The 15,487-nt window shown below is 39.4% G+C and overlaps 1 protein-coding gene across 3 annotated transcripts in view; it reads right to left on the bottom strand.

The window, feature by feature from the left end:
* Positions 1–6,046: 6,046 nt before the first annotated feature.
* LRP6 (LDL receptor related protein 6) overlaps positions 6,047–15,487 on the bottom strand; it is a 162,809-nt gene continuing 153,368 nt past the window's right edge. The window contains exons 22-24 of one of the 3 annotated variants that reach the window (XM_017864559.1): positions 14,913–15,010; positions 11,030–11,364; positions 6,047–9,302 (exon numbers count right to left, since the gene is read on the bottom strand). In XM_017864559.1, coding sequence (XP_017720048.1) covers positions 11,070–11,364; positions 14,913–15,010 — 393 coding nt within the window. In that variant the 3' untranslated portion in view covers positions 6,047–9,302; positions 11,030–11,069. Of the gene's footprint in view, positions 9,303–10,056; positions 11,365–14,912; positions 15,011–15,487 lie in introns of those variants that run through there. The other 2 variants (XM_017864558.1, XM_017864560.1) reach the window with 2 other exon arrangements.

Here is a 15,487-nt window from a genome sequence, read left to right as displayed (position 1 = left end):
AAAAAAAAAAAAAAAAAAAAAAAAAAAAAAAAAAAAAAAAAAAAACCAGTGTCAACCAAGAATCCTATATTCAGCAAAACTATTGTATTAACTTGTTCTCACTCTGCTATAAGGACATACCCACGACTGGGTCATTTATAAAGGAAAGAGGTTTAATTGACTCACAGTTCAGTGTGGCTGGGGAGGCCTCAGGAAACTTATAATCAATGCATAAGGGGAAACAAACATGTCCTTCTTCACATGGCAGCAGGAGAAAAATGGGAACCAAGCAAAGTGGAAAGCCCCTTATAAAACCATCAGATCTTGTGAGAACTTACTCACTATCACGGGAACAGCATGGGGGAAACTGCTCCCATGATTCAAATACCTCCCACCAGGTGCCTCTCATGACACATGGGGATTATGGGAACTACAATTCAAGATGAGATTTGGGTGGGGACACAGCCAAACCATATCAATTATCTTTCAAAATGAGGGGGAAATTAATTCCCAGATAAACAAAAGCTGATTGAGTTTGTTAGACTAGGTCACCTCTGCAGGGTGAAATTAAAGGACCCTTGCCAGTAACTAAAGCCATTTGAAGAAATAAAGATCTCTATGAAGGTAAATACATAGGCCACTACCAAAGCTAGTATTATTATTATTATTATTATTATTATTATTGAGACAGATTCTTGCTCTGTTGTCCAGGCTGGAGTACAGTGGCACAATGTCAGCCCACTGCAACCTCCATCTCCTGGAGGAGTCAAGCAGTTCTCATGCCTCAGCCTTCCAAGTAGCTGGGATTACAGGTGTGCGCCACCATGCCCAGCTAATTTTTGTGTTTTTAGTAGAGACAGGGTTTCACCATGTTGGCCAGCCTGGTCGCAAACAGGTGATCTGCCTGCCTTGGCCTCTCAAAGTGCTGGGATTACAGGCATGAGCCACCATGCCCCACCCAAAGCTAGTATTATTTGGACAAGGGTTTGTAACTCTACTTTTTGTTTTCTACACTTTTTTTTTTGAGACAGAGTCTTACTCTGTCATCCAGGCTGGAGTGCAATGGCGCAATCTCTGCTCACTGCAACCTCTGCCTCCCAGGTTCAGACGATTCTCCTGCCTCAGCCTCCCGAGTAGCTGGGACTACAGGCACATGCCACCGCACCTGTCTAATTTTTTGTATTTTTAGTAGAGATGGGTTTTCACAATGTTACCCAGGATGGTCTGAATCTCCTAACCTCATGATCTGTCTGCCTCAGCCTCCCAAAGTGCTGGAATTTCAGACGTGAGTCCCTGTGCCTGGCACTTTTTTTTTTTTTTTTAAGACAGAGTCTCACTCTGTCACCCAGACTGGAGTGTAGTGGCATGATCTCAACACACTGCAACCTCTACCTCCCGGGCTCAAGCTATTCTCCTGCCTCACATTCCCGAGTAGCTGGGATTACAGGCATGCACCACCATGCGTGGCTATTTTTGCTATTAGTAGAGACAGGATCTCACCATGTTGGCCAGGCTGGTCTCGAACTCCTGACTTCAAAGGATCCGCCCACCTCGGCCTCCCAAAGTGCTGGAATTACAGGTGTGAGCCACCGTGCCCAACCAAGAGACTAATAATACATTTAAAAAAATAATTTAAACACTAGTAGTGTTTTAACTTTGTTTTGTTACTCTTTTTTTTTTTTTTTTTTTGAGATGGAGTCTTACCCCGTTGCCCAGGCTGGAGTGCAGTGGTGTGATCTCGGCTCACTGTAACCTCCACCTCCTGGGTTCAAGCCATTCTCCTGCCTCAGCCTCCTGAGTAGCTGGGATTACAGGCATGCGCCACCATGCCCAGCTAATTTTTGTATTTTTCGTACAGATGGAGTTTCACCATGTTGGCCAGGCTGGTCTCAAACTCCTGACCTCAGGTTATCTGCCCACTTCAGCCTCCCAAAGTGCTGGAATCACAGGCATAAGCCACCATGCCCGGCCTCCACATTGTTTTCTACATAATTTAAAATTCTAATGTGTTTAAAATAATTATTAGTTTATGTTTGGGGGCACATGGATAAAGATATAACTTTGTGACAAACAACCAAATGGGGTGGGGATGGAGCTATAAATAAGTAGATTTTTTTGGCCAGGCGTGATAACTTATACCTGTACTCCCAGCACTTTGGGAAACTGAGGTGGGCAGATCGCTTGAGCCTAGGAGTTCAAGACCAGCCTTGGACAACATGGTAAAGCCTCATCTCTACAAAAACTACAAAAAAATTAACTGGATGTGGTGGTGTGTGCCTGTAGTCTCAGCTACTCGGGAGGCTGAGGTGGGAGGATCACCTGAGCCTGGAAGGTGGAGGTTGCAGTGAGCCAAGATCGTGTCACCACACTCCAGCCTGCATGACAGAGCAAGAGTCTGTCTCCACAAAAAAAAAAAAAAAAAAAAAAAAAAAAAAAAAAAGAAAACTATCAAATTTAGTATGTTTTCTGTGGTACAGGAGTCTTCATATTGAAATGAAGACCCGAAGAAACAGGCGTGTGTTTTGTAGTAAGTCTGATGAAGAGTAGACAGTTGTGGAGAAATACGATAGGACATAAGGGGTATGATCTCATCATAACTGGGGGAAACTTAGCAAGACCTAAGTTTAGATTCTTCTTTGTGATCCTTTGTTTTTGTTTTTGAGACAGAGTCTTGCTCTGTCACCCAGGCTGGAGTGCAGTGGCGCAATCTCGGCTCACTGCAACCTCCCCCTCCTGGGTTCATGCCATTCTCGTGCCTCAGCCTCTCGAGTAGCTAGGATTACAGGCACCCATCACCACAGCTGACTAATTTTTGTATTTTTAGTACAGACGGTTTCACCATGTTGGCCAGGCTGGTCTCAAACTCCTGACCTCAGGTGATCCACCCGCCTCAGCCTCCCAAAGTGCTGAGATTACAGGCGTGAGCCACTGCGCCCGGCTGACCCTTTGTCTTTAGAGATAAGAATGTTCCTTTCCTCCAGGCATAGAGAGGGCACCTCTCACACAAGGGACCTGCTTAAGGGGAAGATCAGAAAACTTATCCCAGGTTTATAACCTGCCTCAGGTGAGAATGATGACGGAATCCTGCTTCTGTGATTTTTATCAAATTCCTTCAACTCAAAATAGTATTCCAAGGTGTCATATTTTAGGTACTATGTTCTGAGTCCCAGTAGAGAAGACACAAATTACCGACGTCAGAAACAAAAACAGACATTAAAAGGATAGAGAACGTATTTTATGTCAGTAAATCAACAACTTAGACGAAATGGACAAATTCCTTGAAAGACACAAGTAACTAAAGCAGACATAAGAAGAGAAAATATGAATAACCTAGAGAAACTGAGGTATTAAAATTTTTCCTGTTACATATGTATCTGCAGTTAAGAATCATAGCACTGCATACTTGAGGACCCTAACCCTTTCTTTCCCATGGAATCCCCAAGAAGGAACTTCAATTACTGGACAAAAGACGAGAATCTTCAAGGCTGTTCAATTGAGTAATGGTAGTGGGGGAGCTTTTGGTAGGATGACCAGAAGTCAAAAGACCTCAGGATAATCACTTCTGTCTGCCATGCAGCTCGTGATGTAAGATGGGCATTGGGCTGTCTCCTTTTTGACAGTTATTTTCTTTAGAAAGCAAAGCAAGTGCCTAGGGGAAATGAAGCATCTAATAGGAGTCTCCATGGAATAGGATACCACATACGTGTTTGGGCTCCAATGGACTCTACCTTGTAATACAATTCATTGCCTCAAATGCATTACGTGTAAGTACCTCACTAGAACAGGTATTGGAATTGACTTATTAAGAGTCAACTGGTAGCCAGGCGCAGTGGCTCATGCCTGTAATCCCAGCACGTTGGGAGGCCAAGGTGGGCAGATCACGAGGTCAGGAGATCGAGACCATTCTGGCCAAAATGGTGAAACCCCGTCTCTACTAAAAATACAAAAAAAAAAAAAAAAAAAAAAAAGCTGGGTGTGGTGGTGCCTGCCTGTAATCCCAGCTACTCGGGAAGCTGAGGCGGGAGAATCGCTTCAACCAGAGAGTCAGAGGTTGCAGTGAGCCGAGATTGCACCACTACACTCCAGCCTGGTGACAGAGCGAGACTCAGTCTCAAAAAAAAGAGTCAACTGGCTCATTAAAGAGTCAGGGTTCTGAAAACTCTACATTAGACTAATGCCAAGAAATACTGAGAGATAAATGAGTCCAGACATGCCTTGACAATTAATTACTATGGAATAAAGATTAAAATCTAGACCTCAATCCATGTCCTTTTCCCTCTACCCAGAGACAACCCGTTTTCTTTCTTTTTTTTTTTTTTTTTTGAGAGTCTCGCTCTTGTTGCCCAGGCTGGTTGGAGTGCCAAGGCCCCGTCTCGGCTCACTGCAACCTCTGCCTCTGGGTTCAAGCGATTCTCTTGCCTCAGCTCCCGGAGTAGCTGGGATTACAGGCGCCTGTCACAACGCCCGGCTAGTTTTTGCATTTTTAGTAGAGACAAGGTTTCTCCATGTCAGTTAGGCTGGTCTCGAACTCCTGACCTCAGACAATCCGCTCGCCTCGGCCTCCCAAAGTGCTGGGATTACAGGCGTGAGCCACTGTGCCCGGCGATAACCCGTTTCTAATCAAAATTTTGCAGTGGAGCTTTTCATACTCAAATTGGGCATTTCCTGTCAAGCCTGGTCATTAATCAGTTTATTATTCTTTTTATTCTAGAGGTAGGAGTTTCTCTGTTGACCAGGCTAGTCTCAAACTCCTGACCTCAAAAGATCTTCCCGCCTCAGCTTCCCAAGTAGCTTACAGGCTCAAGTTACCACAGCTGGCAATCATTTGGTTATTTTAAGTCGGAGGGTGGGAGGCGGGGAAAGGCAGCACAGTGCCTGCCTGGTACACAGTAAATGCAGGCTAGAATGTTAATCAAATTATCCTTCATTTTAGCTTCTGCATTGGAGAAGATTGGTTTCGTATGTTGACGAAATACAAATTTGCAAATGCAAATCTTAAGCAGATTTTCTGTGGGAGGGAGGGGGGGGTTGTGCAGATTACATGATATAAATGGATGGATCCAGAGATCTGAGGACAGTAATTCATCATTTGAATTAAATTTATAGAAGCAATGCAATCATATACAAGGCAAATAATTAAAATGAAAACTACTTAATGATTTACTTAGCTGAAAACCTATCTGGGGAAAGAAGGACCTGAAACAGTTTGCGGTGTTTTCTCCATTCGTGAGACTGCCTTTCTATCAGGCAAACCCATCTTCTGCCTTTTCTTTCATTTAACTGGGAATGGCACAACTTGGGAGTTTTTGTTTTCCTTCCAGGGGAAAGAATGGGAGGAGTCAGCAAAGACCAAGGTAAGTTCACTTATTTGAGAGCACTGGCTAAGGAAAAGCATTATATTAAAACTTGGTTTCCCTTTAATTGGTAGTTGGGCTCAAATACTGCAAAATACAAAAGCAGCTTTTCTCCCTTCCTATCAAACTAGTAAGCTTAGTATCAAGCAGAGACCTGATATTTGACTGGTTTTCACTATGTCCTACCCTCATAGAAAAAGAATCATTGCATCGCACTGGGCTCTTCACCAGGAAAGCAATATGCATTTTATAAGCTAATTTAAGATCTCGGAAGAGGGGGAAGTGCTCAGAGCCCATACTTGAACTCCTTCCAGTTTACTGAAAACAAGAGCAGTTCTAAAGCTCAGGCTATTTCTTATTCTTGTTCCCAAACACAAATGCTGCCAGCACTGAACGAAGCAACAGGCCTTCACAAATCTCTCCCAGAGACTGACTGGCTGATTGATTTAGAGACAGGGTTTCACTCTGTAGCCCAAGGCTGCAGTGCAAGTAGCGCAATCACGAGTCTTACTACAGCCTCAACCTCCCTGGCTTAAGTGATCTTCCCCCTTCAGTCTTCCAACTAGCTGGGACTATAGTGTGCTGGCAGAGTATTATTTAAAATGCAAACAATAAAGCTGGGTTTTGTTGTGTCTGAAACAGTCTTATTTATATCACAGCAAAGCACAACCAGCTACTGTCTAAATTTCTTGCTGAAAAGAAAGGACAGACACTTTTACTTTTCCACTGTTTTATTATAAAAATCAACATTTCATTTGTTACAATTCAGCTTATTTATCGTAATAATCAAAAAAGGGGTTTTATACAAGGTATTTTTATACAGTTTATAATTAAAGCACTTATTTTACAAAAGGAGGGAAGTGAAGAAGTGGACAAGGGCTGACCAAATGTTGGCCATTATAATATAAATACATCCTTGCAAAGCACCATCGTACCAAAGTCGATGAACAAGAAACACCAGGTGACTTTCAGACAATTGACGAAGATTAAAGCTTAAGGGAAAAAAAATAAAGGAAAAACATCTGAAAGCAGCACCAGATCCTTCACTTGCAAATAAGGCTAGTCCAGTTTCATCTTCTTGGTATTCTCTCTACTTTTAACATTTTCCTTACTAACCCATATATTTAATTTCATGTAATATTGGATTTAATCAGACTTAAAAATTTTTCCCTTTAATACGCATATTTAGGCATTACATATACAGAATATATATCTCTATATAAATATCTCTATCGCCCATCCTGCTTATATTTGATTAAAAAACAAAACAACCAAAATGGACAGTTAAGCAAAAGCATGTTGTCTGTAATTCTTTGGTGTTGCTTCTGGGCAAACTCTAAGTGATGGTGGGAAATCTAACAGTTTGTTAGGTCTGTACTCTGCTTCTAAGTACAAGAAATCATTTAGTTTGTAATTCTATCTGTAAAGTCATGAAGATTTTTTTCAGCAATAAACTCGAATGCTTTATGAAAAAGAAAAACAGCAAAGTTTACCTCAATTGAAGGAGGATGAGGGTAGAGTCAGTAACTGATTAACGTAGGACTCCGCCTTCCACTCCACTCAGGTACAGGCTTTATGAGACGTAGATCAAGTCAGACAATAGCTTGAGAGTATGAATTTACAATACTTATAATTTAATTTTTTAAATTATAAATGTATAATTTTATACTTGAGGTCCAAAGTCTTCTACTGTAAAATGTTGAGAATTTCAAAAGCTGAATTTTGAGACTATTATAAAATGGTGCCTTCCCAAAAGTTAGAAGCCACACATGCACGACAAGTACTTGATAAAATCATCTTTCTCTTGGCTCATTTTAGGCTTAAGAAATACCAAATACAATTAAATTCCTTGAGTTTAAGAATTCTGATACTGTTTTAAACAACACTTGACTATAAGCTTCTTTAGGACTCAGTCCACACTTAGTGTATGGTCTCAACTGTAGGTGCCCAAATATGCGTCCACCAACTGATAACTGGTCAACACACTCATATCCTTACTCTAGATAAACTATGGGTGCCATACGTAGACTGAAGCACCACACATTTATTAAGAGCTGACACATTTCGGATGTGAAAAGTCCAAGATTTTTGTTTCTGAATCTTGTTAGATACATAATGATAACCAACATGTAATTCCTACGGCATGCAAATCAATGAAGTGGGACAAAGTTTCCCCTACAAGAAAGAAAACAATTCAAAATATGACATTTCTAAGAATCTAATCCAGGCAGCGGCAGCCTGTTTACTGCACAGAAGTAGGCTTGCTTAAAGCATACCTCTTCAGTCTCTGTTATGACTACTGATATCAAGTTGCATAAATGAACACATTTCATTAACACACTAGGTAAGCCACAGCTATTAACTCTGCCAGAAGTATTCTTCATGAATAGGGCTTTATAGCAAAAGAAAAAGATGATCCTCCAAAACTGCTACCTAATACAGATGGTGGCTAGTTTTATACCTTCAATAATGAATGAGTTTCCTTCATATAAATTACTGACTTCAGGGTATTTTTAAATGATTAAAGAAATACAACCCTCAAAATCATCTTAAAATTGTACTGCCCAAAGCCCCTTCCCCCAATTACTGGCCTATATTAGATTAAAATGTACTTTAAAGTCTTCATTTCTAAATACCTATCATCTCTGTAGAATAGCTGTTCTCAAACTTACTAAAGAATCAGAGATCTCTTGGTAATATATCACAAGCTATTTTTATATTAAAATTAAAGTACATAATCTTCTGCTAAACAGACATCTCGTGATATGCTCTAAGAGTGGCAGAAAGTGCCAAAGGCATAATAAAATTTCATGGAAGAAAAATTAATAGTGAGAAAATTCTATCCACCAACTCTGTTTTTTTCCTGTGAATGTGCCATTATCTGACTTAAGCAAACAGAACTCCTTAAGTCACTATTCAGAAGATCACGACTTGTTGGAGCCAAGTCCAGGCCTTAGTTAAAAAAGACCACTTCAATGCAGAATAGCTTACTGTGGTGCACACAAAGTATTTTATGCTCAAGTTTATTTCTTGGATAATTTTAATCACATCAGTTAGTGCACATATTTTAGGACACATGTTCAAAATAAATACTTTTGCATATAAGGAATCTAATGAAACATTATTCATTTCCCCCTTGCACAATGAATTTAATATGTCAAATTTAAAAATCCCTTTTCTTTTCCCCCCTAAGTTGTGGTCTCATGTATTTCCTCTCGACTTTTCCAATTACAGTTTGTGTTTAATAATCAATAATACAGTTTACTTAAGCTTAACTGTCCATGTAACCTAAGGGTGAATAAATCTTTCCAAATTTGACAATTCTCTCATTAAGAAGTACTCCCAGAAATATTAAGAATCCATCTCATCTACCCCAGAAAGAGAACACTGAGATTACGCTGAACTGCCTTCAAATAATTTTAAACAAATTGGCACACAAATTAGTATTTTGAAGAAGAGGCCATTGCCATCGCAGTGCAGGCGTGTGGACTGAGATCCAACAAAGCAATATTCTTCTTAGTTTATTAGAGTGCAAGTCCCCACACGGGAAGTCCACCAGATTAAGATGCACATTTAAAAATGTAAACATATAGAACTGTCAAATTCTAACTGACATGCAGGTATTGCTAACCTTTCCATCTTCATTTAAGCACCAAGTGCCCTCGTGAATCACAGAACCCAAGTTCAATGTCCATTTTGTCTGACACTGTAGGCACTTAGTTCCAGCAACAGCAAGAGTTCATGCTTGTCTGACTGAAAAGCAGGACTCTGACAGATTTACCATTTGCTTCCATGCAAAATCAAGTGCACCTGATTCTTACAGTCTCCAACAGTCAGCATTATTCTGAAACCACAATTTTATCTTCAAAAACTTTACTTAGGTATTTCATGAACAGTTACTTCACCCTTGCCAAAATTCTGAATCCTTTCTTCCACTGTTTTCTCTTGGGCCCTGAAACCCAGAGAAGCCTTGGCAAGACAGAATTAAAAAAGAAAAAGAAAAAAAAAATTCAATAATTAACTGACCAACACCTCTTAAGCTAAAAATATATTAGTTTAAAACCATTCAATTTTAGCAGAGAATTGCTAGACATGTGTAAAAAGCAGGAAACTGACTTCTGGCAAGGTGGCAGAGCAAGTGCTAGAATCATTCCATAGGTCAGCCTTGATAGCTGAAGATGTAGCAGCCCCAGTACCATACATGACAGCAGGTCAGGCAGATCACAAAAGAGGCTTCCATTATTCCCTTCCACCCAAATTCTGACAGCTGAAAAGTTAAAAGTTTGCCTTCTCATTTAATTCTCATTGTTAAATTATCTTAATCCATAATGGGTAAGAGAGGAACCACATAAAAATATGAGGTGATTACAAGAATAATTTGTGGATAATTTGAAAACAGCCTAACATTCACAGTGGGTAACAGAAAGATATTAAATTCATGTTACACATTAGAAGAGGTATGTATGCAGACATCATTCTGAGAAAAACCGGCCTAAAGAACATGAAAACGTCACAAACTGTTTAATATAGGGCAAATCCTAATAAGAAAAAATTCTCTCTAACCAGAAACATATTTAAGCATGTTTTAGGCTCAGGAAAAAAAAAAAAAAAATAATACCATAAATATAGTACATAATACTTATATATATATATATAAATGATTTCATACTGTGATATATGCTGAAAGTAGTGCAAGGATATATGATTAATTTACAACAAAACATAATGGTTAAATTTTAATTCTTAAACATTGTCTATATGTTGTAAAAAGACATTTTAATGAGCATTAAAACAATCTTGGAAGAAGAGAAATAATATGTCTAACTTTTGATCATTATGCAAAAACAGCTGTCAAATTGAAGAGCTAAGCCTACTGGGGAATAGAGCTAGAAGAAATATTAAAATCAACTTTAATTTAGAAAATTCCATTTAGTCAATGCCTCAGCTTAAAAAAATCATGGTATCTTAGCCAAATGACCTACCAAGTTGCTGGGGGAGGCAGCAAGGTAAACATAGAGAAAAAATTCATTTTGACAGAGGTATGGATTCTAAAGGTAGGGACAGAGACTTGCACACACACACAGCTTCATGGCATCTTGCCAGAGGGCTCATCTCTCCTACACCAGCAACACCCAGAATGGGTTTTTAGAAATATCTATCTTCCTCACTAACACTATTGGATTCCTAGAGAAAACAAAGCCCTTCGTCCAAGGTTAGTATTAACTCCTTTTTTTTCCTTTCATGATTTCTTACTTGTTGGCCCTCAAATGTTAGTTAACTGAAGGCTAGCTGGCTACGTCCAGGTATCTATGGTTTGCTGCTCTGAGATGGACTTAATTTTTCTTCTTCCTCTTTTTTGTTTTTGGTATCAATAAAGCCCAGATATTCCTGGTCAGTGATGCCTTTATAATTCCTGTTTCCTTTGTACTCAGTTGCTTCACTGGGTTTAAGGCATGCTTTGTGTATTTAGTTTGCAAAAATAAAACTTTTAGTACAAATTTATTTTTTTATACAAACTTTTATGGCACAAGCAGCAAATCTGCTGTTTTAAGAAAATATATAAATATCCTTTTCTTCTGTACAAATATCTCCAATATTCCCTACCCCATTTTATAATTTTAACTGTACATGGTCTGCCTCATCCTTCTCTAATAGCTCCCTCCCCCCCTCCAGATCTCAACCAAATTTATATTTACATTTTTACGTCGGAGGCAGTCAGAGGAGGAGGGCCCCTCCTCAAGAGGAGTCTGTACAGGGAGAGGGTGGCGGTGGGTAGAGGTGATGAGAATAGCTCCTCTCTGTGTATGGAGAAGGTGGGCAGCTTTCATAGTTCTCCTCTGCCGACAAGTATTGGCTTCGGGGTGTGGGGGGTGGGGGCACAGGTTCTGAATCATAGTTCAAGTCACTGGTGTAGCCCTTGGCTGTTGCCACTGAGGTCATTCTCCGACTAGGAGCATAGTCACTGTCACAAACATCTGTGCTGCAGGGTGTGGTGGGGGGTGCAAAGTGCCGATAGCTATATGGCCTGTAGCTGGTATAGGGAGAAAATAAAGAGAAGCAGTTAGTTTTACAAAAAAATGATTTTCCCTCTCAGAATAGAGGTATTAGATGTAAACTACACTATGAAAACAATAAGCTACTGCATTTAAATTTACACAGACCAAGAGGCAATTTTCAATGGCAGATTCGCTAAGGAAGACAGCATGTACTTTCTTATTTGCAAATAAGAAAGTGGCAAGTGAAAATGAACAGGATGGAAACGCAGAGGTGAATTCAATCTAGCCTCTGGGTGTGCTCTTATATCTTCAAGTTAAACTGTATCACAGAACAAAAAATGACTATTCAAATTTGTTCTGCAGTTTCATAGCCTATGGGAAGAATGGGTTTCTACATATTTTATACTGCTCAAACACGTCAGTATTTCCTCAACATTCTTTACTCCAAAATTAACCTGATGAATAATTAATTTAATGACATCTGAAGACTTCATTTCTTTCTTCTGTACAATTCTGTACAATTTCTGTACAATCCAGGCTGGATTTTGGTAGACAGCCTCAGGGGCATAACTATTCCATTACTGTTACCTTAGCAAAGGGAAATTGCTGTGGTTGGGGGAAACAGTTTTCATTCCCTGTGTATAGATAAGTACCTGTCATAAAAGCAGCTTTAGGCCGGGCGCGGTGGCTCAAGCCTGTAATCCCAGCACTTTGGGAGGCCGAGACGGGCAGATCACGAGGTCAGGAGATCGAGACGCATCCCTGGCGAAAACACGTGAAACCCCGTCTCTACCTAAAAAATACAAAAACTAGCCCGGGCGAGGTGGCCGCGGCGCCTGTAAGTCCCAGCTACTCGGGAGGCTGAGGCAGGAGGAATGGCGGTGAACCCGGGAGGCAGCAGCATTGTGCAGTGAGTGAGATCCGGCCACTGCACTCCCAGCCCGAGGACAAGAGTAAGACTCCGTCTCAAAAAAAAAAAAAAAAAAAAAAAAAAAAAAAAAAAAAGCAGCTTTAACATCAAAATGATAAAATTTAAAATCACATAAAGGGTCAGTGAATTTTCTAATGTATATTTCAGAGCCTAGCTATTTTCTTACACTTATTTATCTTTATAAGGGATGTACAGTTGTTAGGTTTGTAGCATTGCTAACTAAAGAAAAAGGCATTGCAAAGACAGAAACATACTAGTGAGAATAAGATTTGACCTAAGTTCTGGCTTTTCTGTCATTTCCACTTCTATTTGTAACTTCTTATACCTGTTTACTCTAAATATGGTAAAGCTGATCTTAAACTTATCCCAAAGATTTTTTTCATAAGCTTTCTCATCAAAGGATCAAGAGGATAGGATTGACTACAAGAGAAGGGGCAAAAGCAAGTTAAAAACTGATACAACCATTCATAAAACACCTTGTGATATACAGCACCACAAGGTAATATATCCCAGGAACCCAGGATACAAACCATTTGCTATCACTTGGACTGACTTCAAAAGAAATGGCTGCCATGATTGTTCACAGTTACAGATCAAACTCCTTGTTCTACTCTGTCTCTCCTTCTTACTACTGCATTTGATTAGTCTTTAACAAAGAAAGAAAGAAAGAAACCAGCCTGGGCATCATAGCAAGACTCCACCTCTACAAAAAATTAAAACAAGTGAGCCAGGAGTGTTGACACACACCTATAGTCCCAGCTACTTGGGTGGCTGAGGCAGAAGGACTGCTTGAGCCTGGGAGGTGGAGATTGCAGTAAGCTGTGATTGTGCCCCTGCATTCCAGCCTGGGCAACAGAGCAAGACCCTGTCTCAAAATAAATAAATGAATAAATAAAATAAAATAAAATAAAATAAAATAAAAAGGCTGCAAGGCTGCCAGAGACCAAAAGTTATGTGACACACTGAGCGAGTTCTCAAAGGCTTTTTACTATCAATACTGACATGATGTCACAGTTACTGTTTTTTTTTTTTTCTTTTTTGGTCTTAACTTTTTGTCCAATCAGGTGTCAATCCTTGGTGAATTTCTAAGGTTAACATTTAAAAGTCCAAATACTTCTATTTTCATGAAAAAAATAAAACAAACTGAATTAATAAAATTCTTTCATGTCCCAGTTTAGACCAAAATCTCAACAAATGATGAAAATTTTGACGCAGAGGAACAGAAATTGGGCTTATATGGAAAACAGTTAAGCAAGAACAGTTTTTTATGCAATCGTGTTTATTCTGATGAGTGCCTCATTCAATCTGAATTAAAGACATTACTTTTTAAAAATAAAATTTTATATCTTTTCTCATTTCTCAATTTTCAGGCTTCTGCTTTTTCTGTTTTGGCTTCCTAGAAGAAACTTGTGTCAGGGAAAGCAGCATTACAACAAATCATTAAAACAATCAGTTCAAAGCCAAGGCTATTCAAACAGTCTTATCTAAACTGAAATAAGAATTCTGAGTGAGATACTTTCAGTGGTTCCCACTTTATTTCTACACATGAGTGAGGTCCTATCAGGCCAATCTGACTGCAATGCTAGGGAAGATAATAGAAGGTTATCTAGAGAGGACAGCATATAGAAAAGATTATCTCGAAGATAACAGGCACTTGAGGGATGCCCATAAACCCTGGCCACTTCAGTGTTTAGACAGAAACTCTCATGCTGCTGCTGATCTGTTGGCCGTTCAAGGAACATAGAAGTGGAAGCTGACACAACAGTACCTGACCTGCTCAACACACCTTATAGACTCATAAATTATCAAAAAGCAATAATTTCCTCTTTATTGGCTTACAAATACACTTTATTTATTTCAATCTTTCTTTATTCCATGCAACTACATGAGAAATCTTTCACTCCAGATTTTAATAGCATATGCAAGCAATGGCTGAACTTACATTTCTCTCAACTTTTCTAAAATTCTGTGCTCTTAGTATGCTGCTGTTTTAAACTCTCAATTCTATGAACCAATCTTACCCCAATATTTCATTCTTAGAATATCAAACTATTTTGAAACCAGTCATTTTGGTGGGTAATTCCTCCTTAGAACACTGCCAAAGCCTGAGGCTGTATTTTATTATTCTAAAAGCCAGCATCTGTGATTCTCTTTAAAAAAAAAAAAAAAAAAAATGTATAGGCTGGGTGTGGTGGCTCATGCCTGTAATCCCAGCACTTTGGGAGGCCAAGGCGGGGGATCACCTGAGATCAAGAGTTCGAGACCAGCCTGGCCAACATGGTGAAACGTTCCCACTAAAAATACAAAAATTAGCTGGGTGTGGTAACGCAGGCCTGTAATCCCAGCTACCAGGGAGGCTGAAGCAGGAGAATCACTTGAACCCAGGAGGCAGAGGTTGCAGTGAGCTGAGATCATGCCATTACACTCCAGCCTGGGTGACAAGAGCGAAACTCCATCTCAAAAAATTTTTAAAAAAGTATAACATCCTGAAAGGAAAGGATTTGTGGTAGAGGCAATGTCAGTACTACCAAGACAAGATGACTAGTCTCTCTCTGGTGACCATCGTCTACTCATTTGGAGATACACCAGGTCCACAACTAAAACACTTTCTAATAAATACTGCAACGTATTTTAGAGGAGGATGTGTGTTACCTGTATGACCTATGAGTGGAAGGACTGTTTGAAGAATATCCAAATTCCATAGTGTAATGCGATCGCTCTGTGGCTGGGGATGGTGGAGGGTTCAAAATCTAAAAGAAAATTAAAACATTAAAGTAACAACACAGAAACTATTAGACTTTCTTTGAACTTTTCTTCCTTTATTAGTGTTTCTAAACAATACGTTATTAGCACAATTCTTCTTTTCCAAAGAATTGACCTGAAACAGTACTTTAGGACTATGGCTTCCTCATTCCCTAAGACCTCATTATGGCTAAAAAGTGGAAAGTGACAAAATGAAAATCTGTAACCTAAAATCATTGGTCAGCACAGCTAGGTCCTGGTTATTTAAAATTATAAGTATTTAGAGAAAAATTATTGATTTAGGAGAAATTCCAGGTGTGCTTCCTCTTTTGGGAAGTCATAAAATGAAGGTGCTAATCCCTCAAGAGGTACCATTCAGTAGTTCTACTTTTACTTGAAATGTGAAAGTAATGCCCAATGCTTTCAAGTATTCTGGTTATTACACAGTAACTGAAAAGACTTATAAGCATTGGGGGGCAGGATGT

The sequence above is a fragment of the Rhinopithecus bieti genome, unplaced genomic scaffold (genome assembly GCF_001698545.2).
Source record: "Rhinopithecus bieti isolate Rb0 unplaced genomic scaffold, ASM169854v2 scaffold_76074, whole genome shotgun sequence".
Taxonomy (NCBI): domain Eukaryota; kingdom Metazoa; phylum Chordata; class Mammalia; order Primates; family Cercopithecidae; genus Rhinopithecus; species Rhinopithecus bieti.
This window is presented reverse-complemented; position numbering and strand designations above follow the sequence as displayed.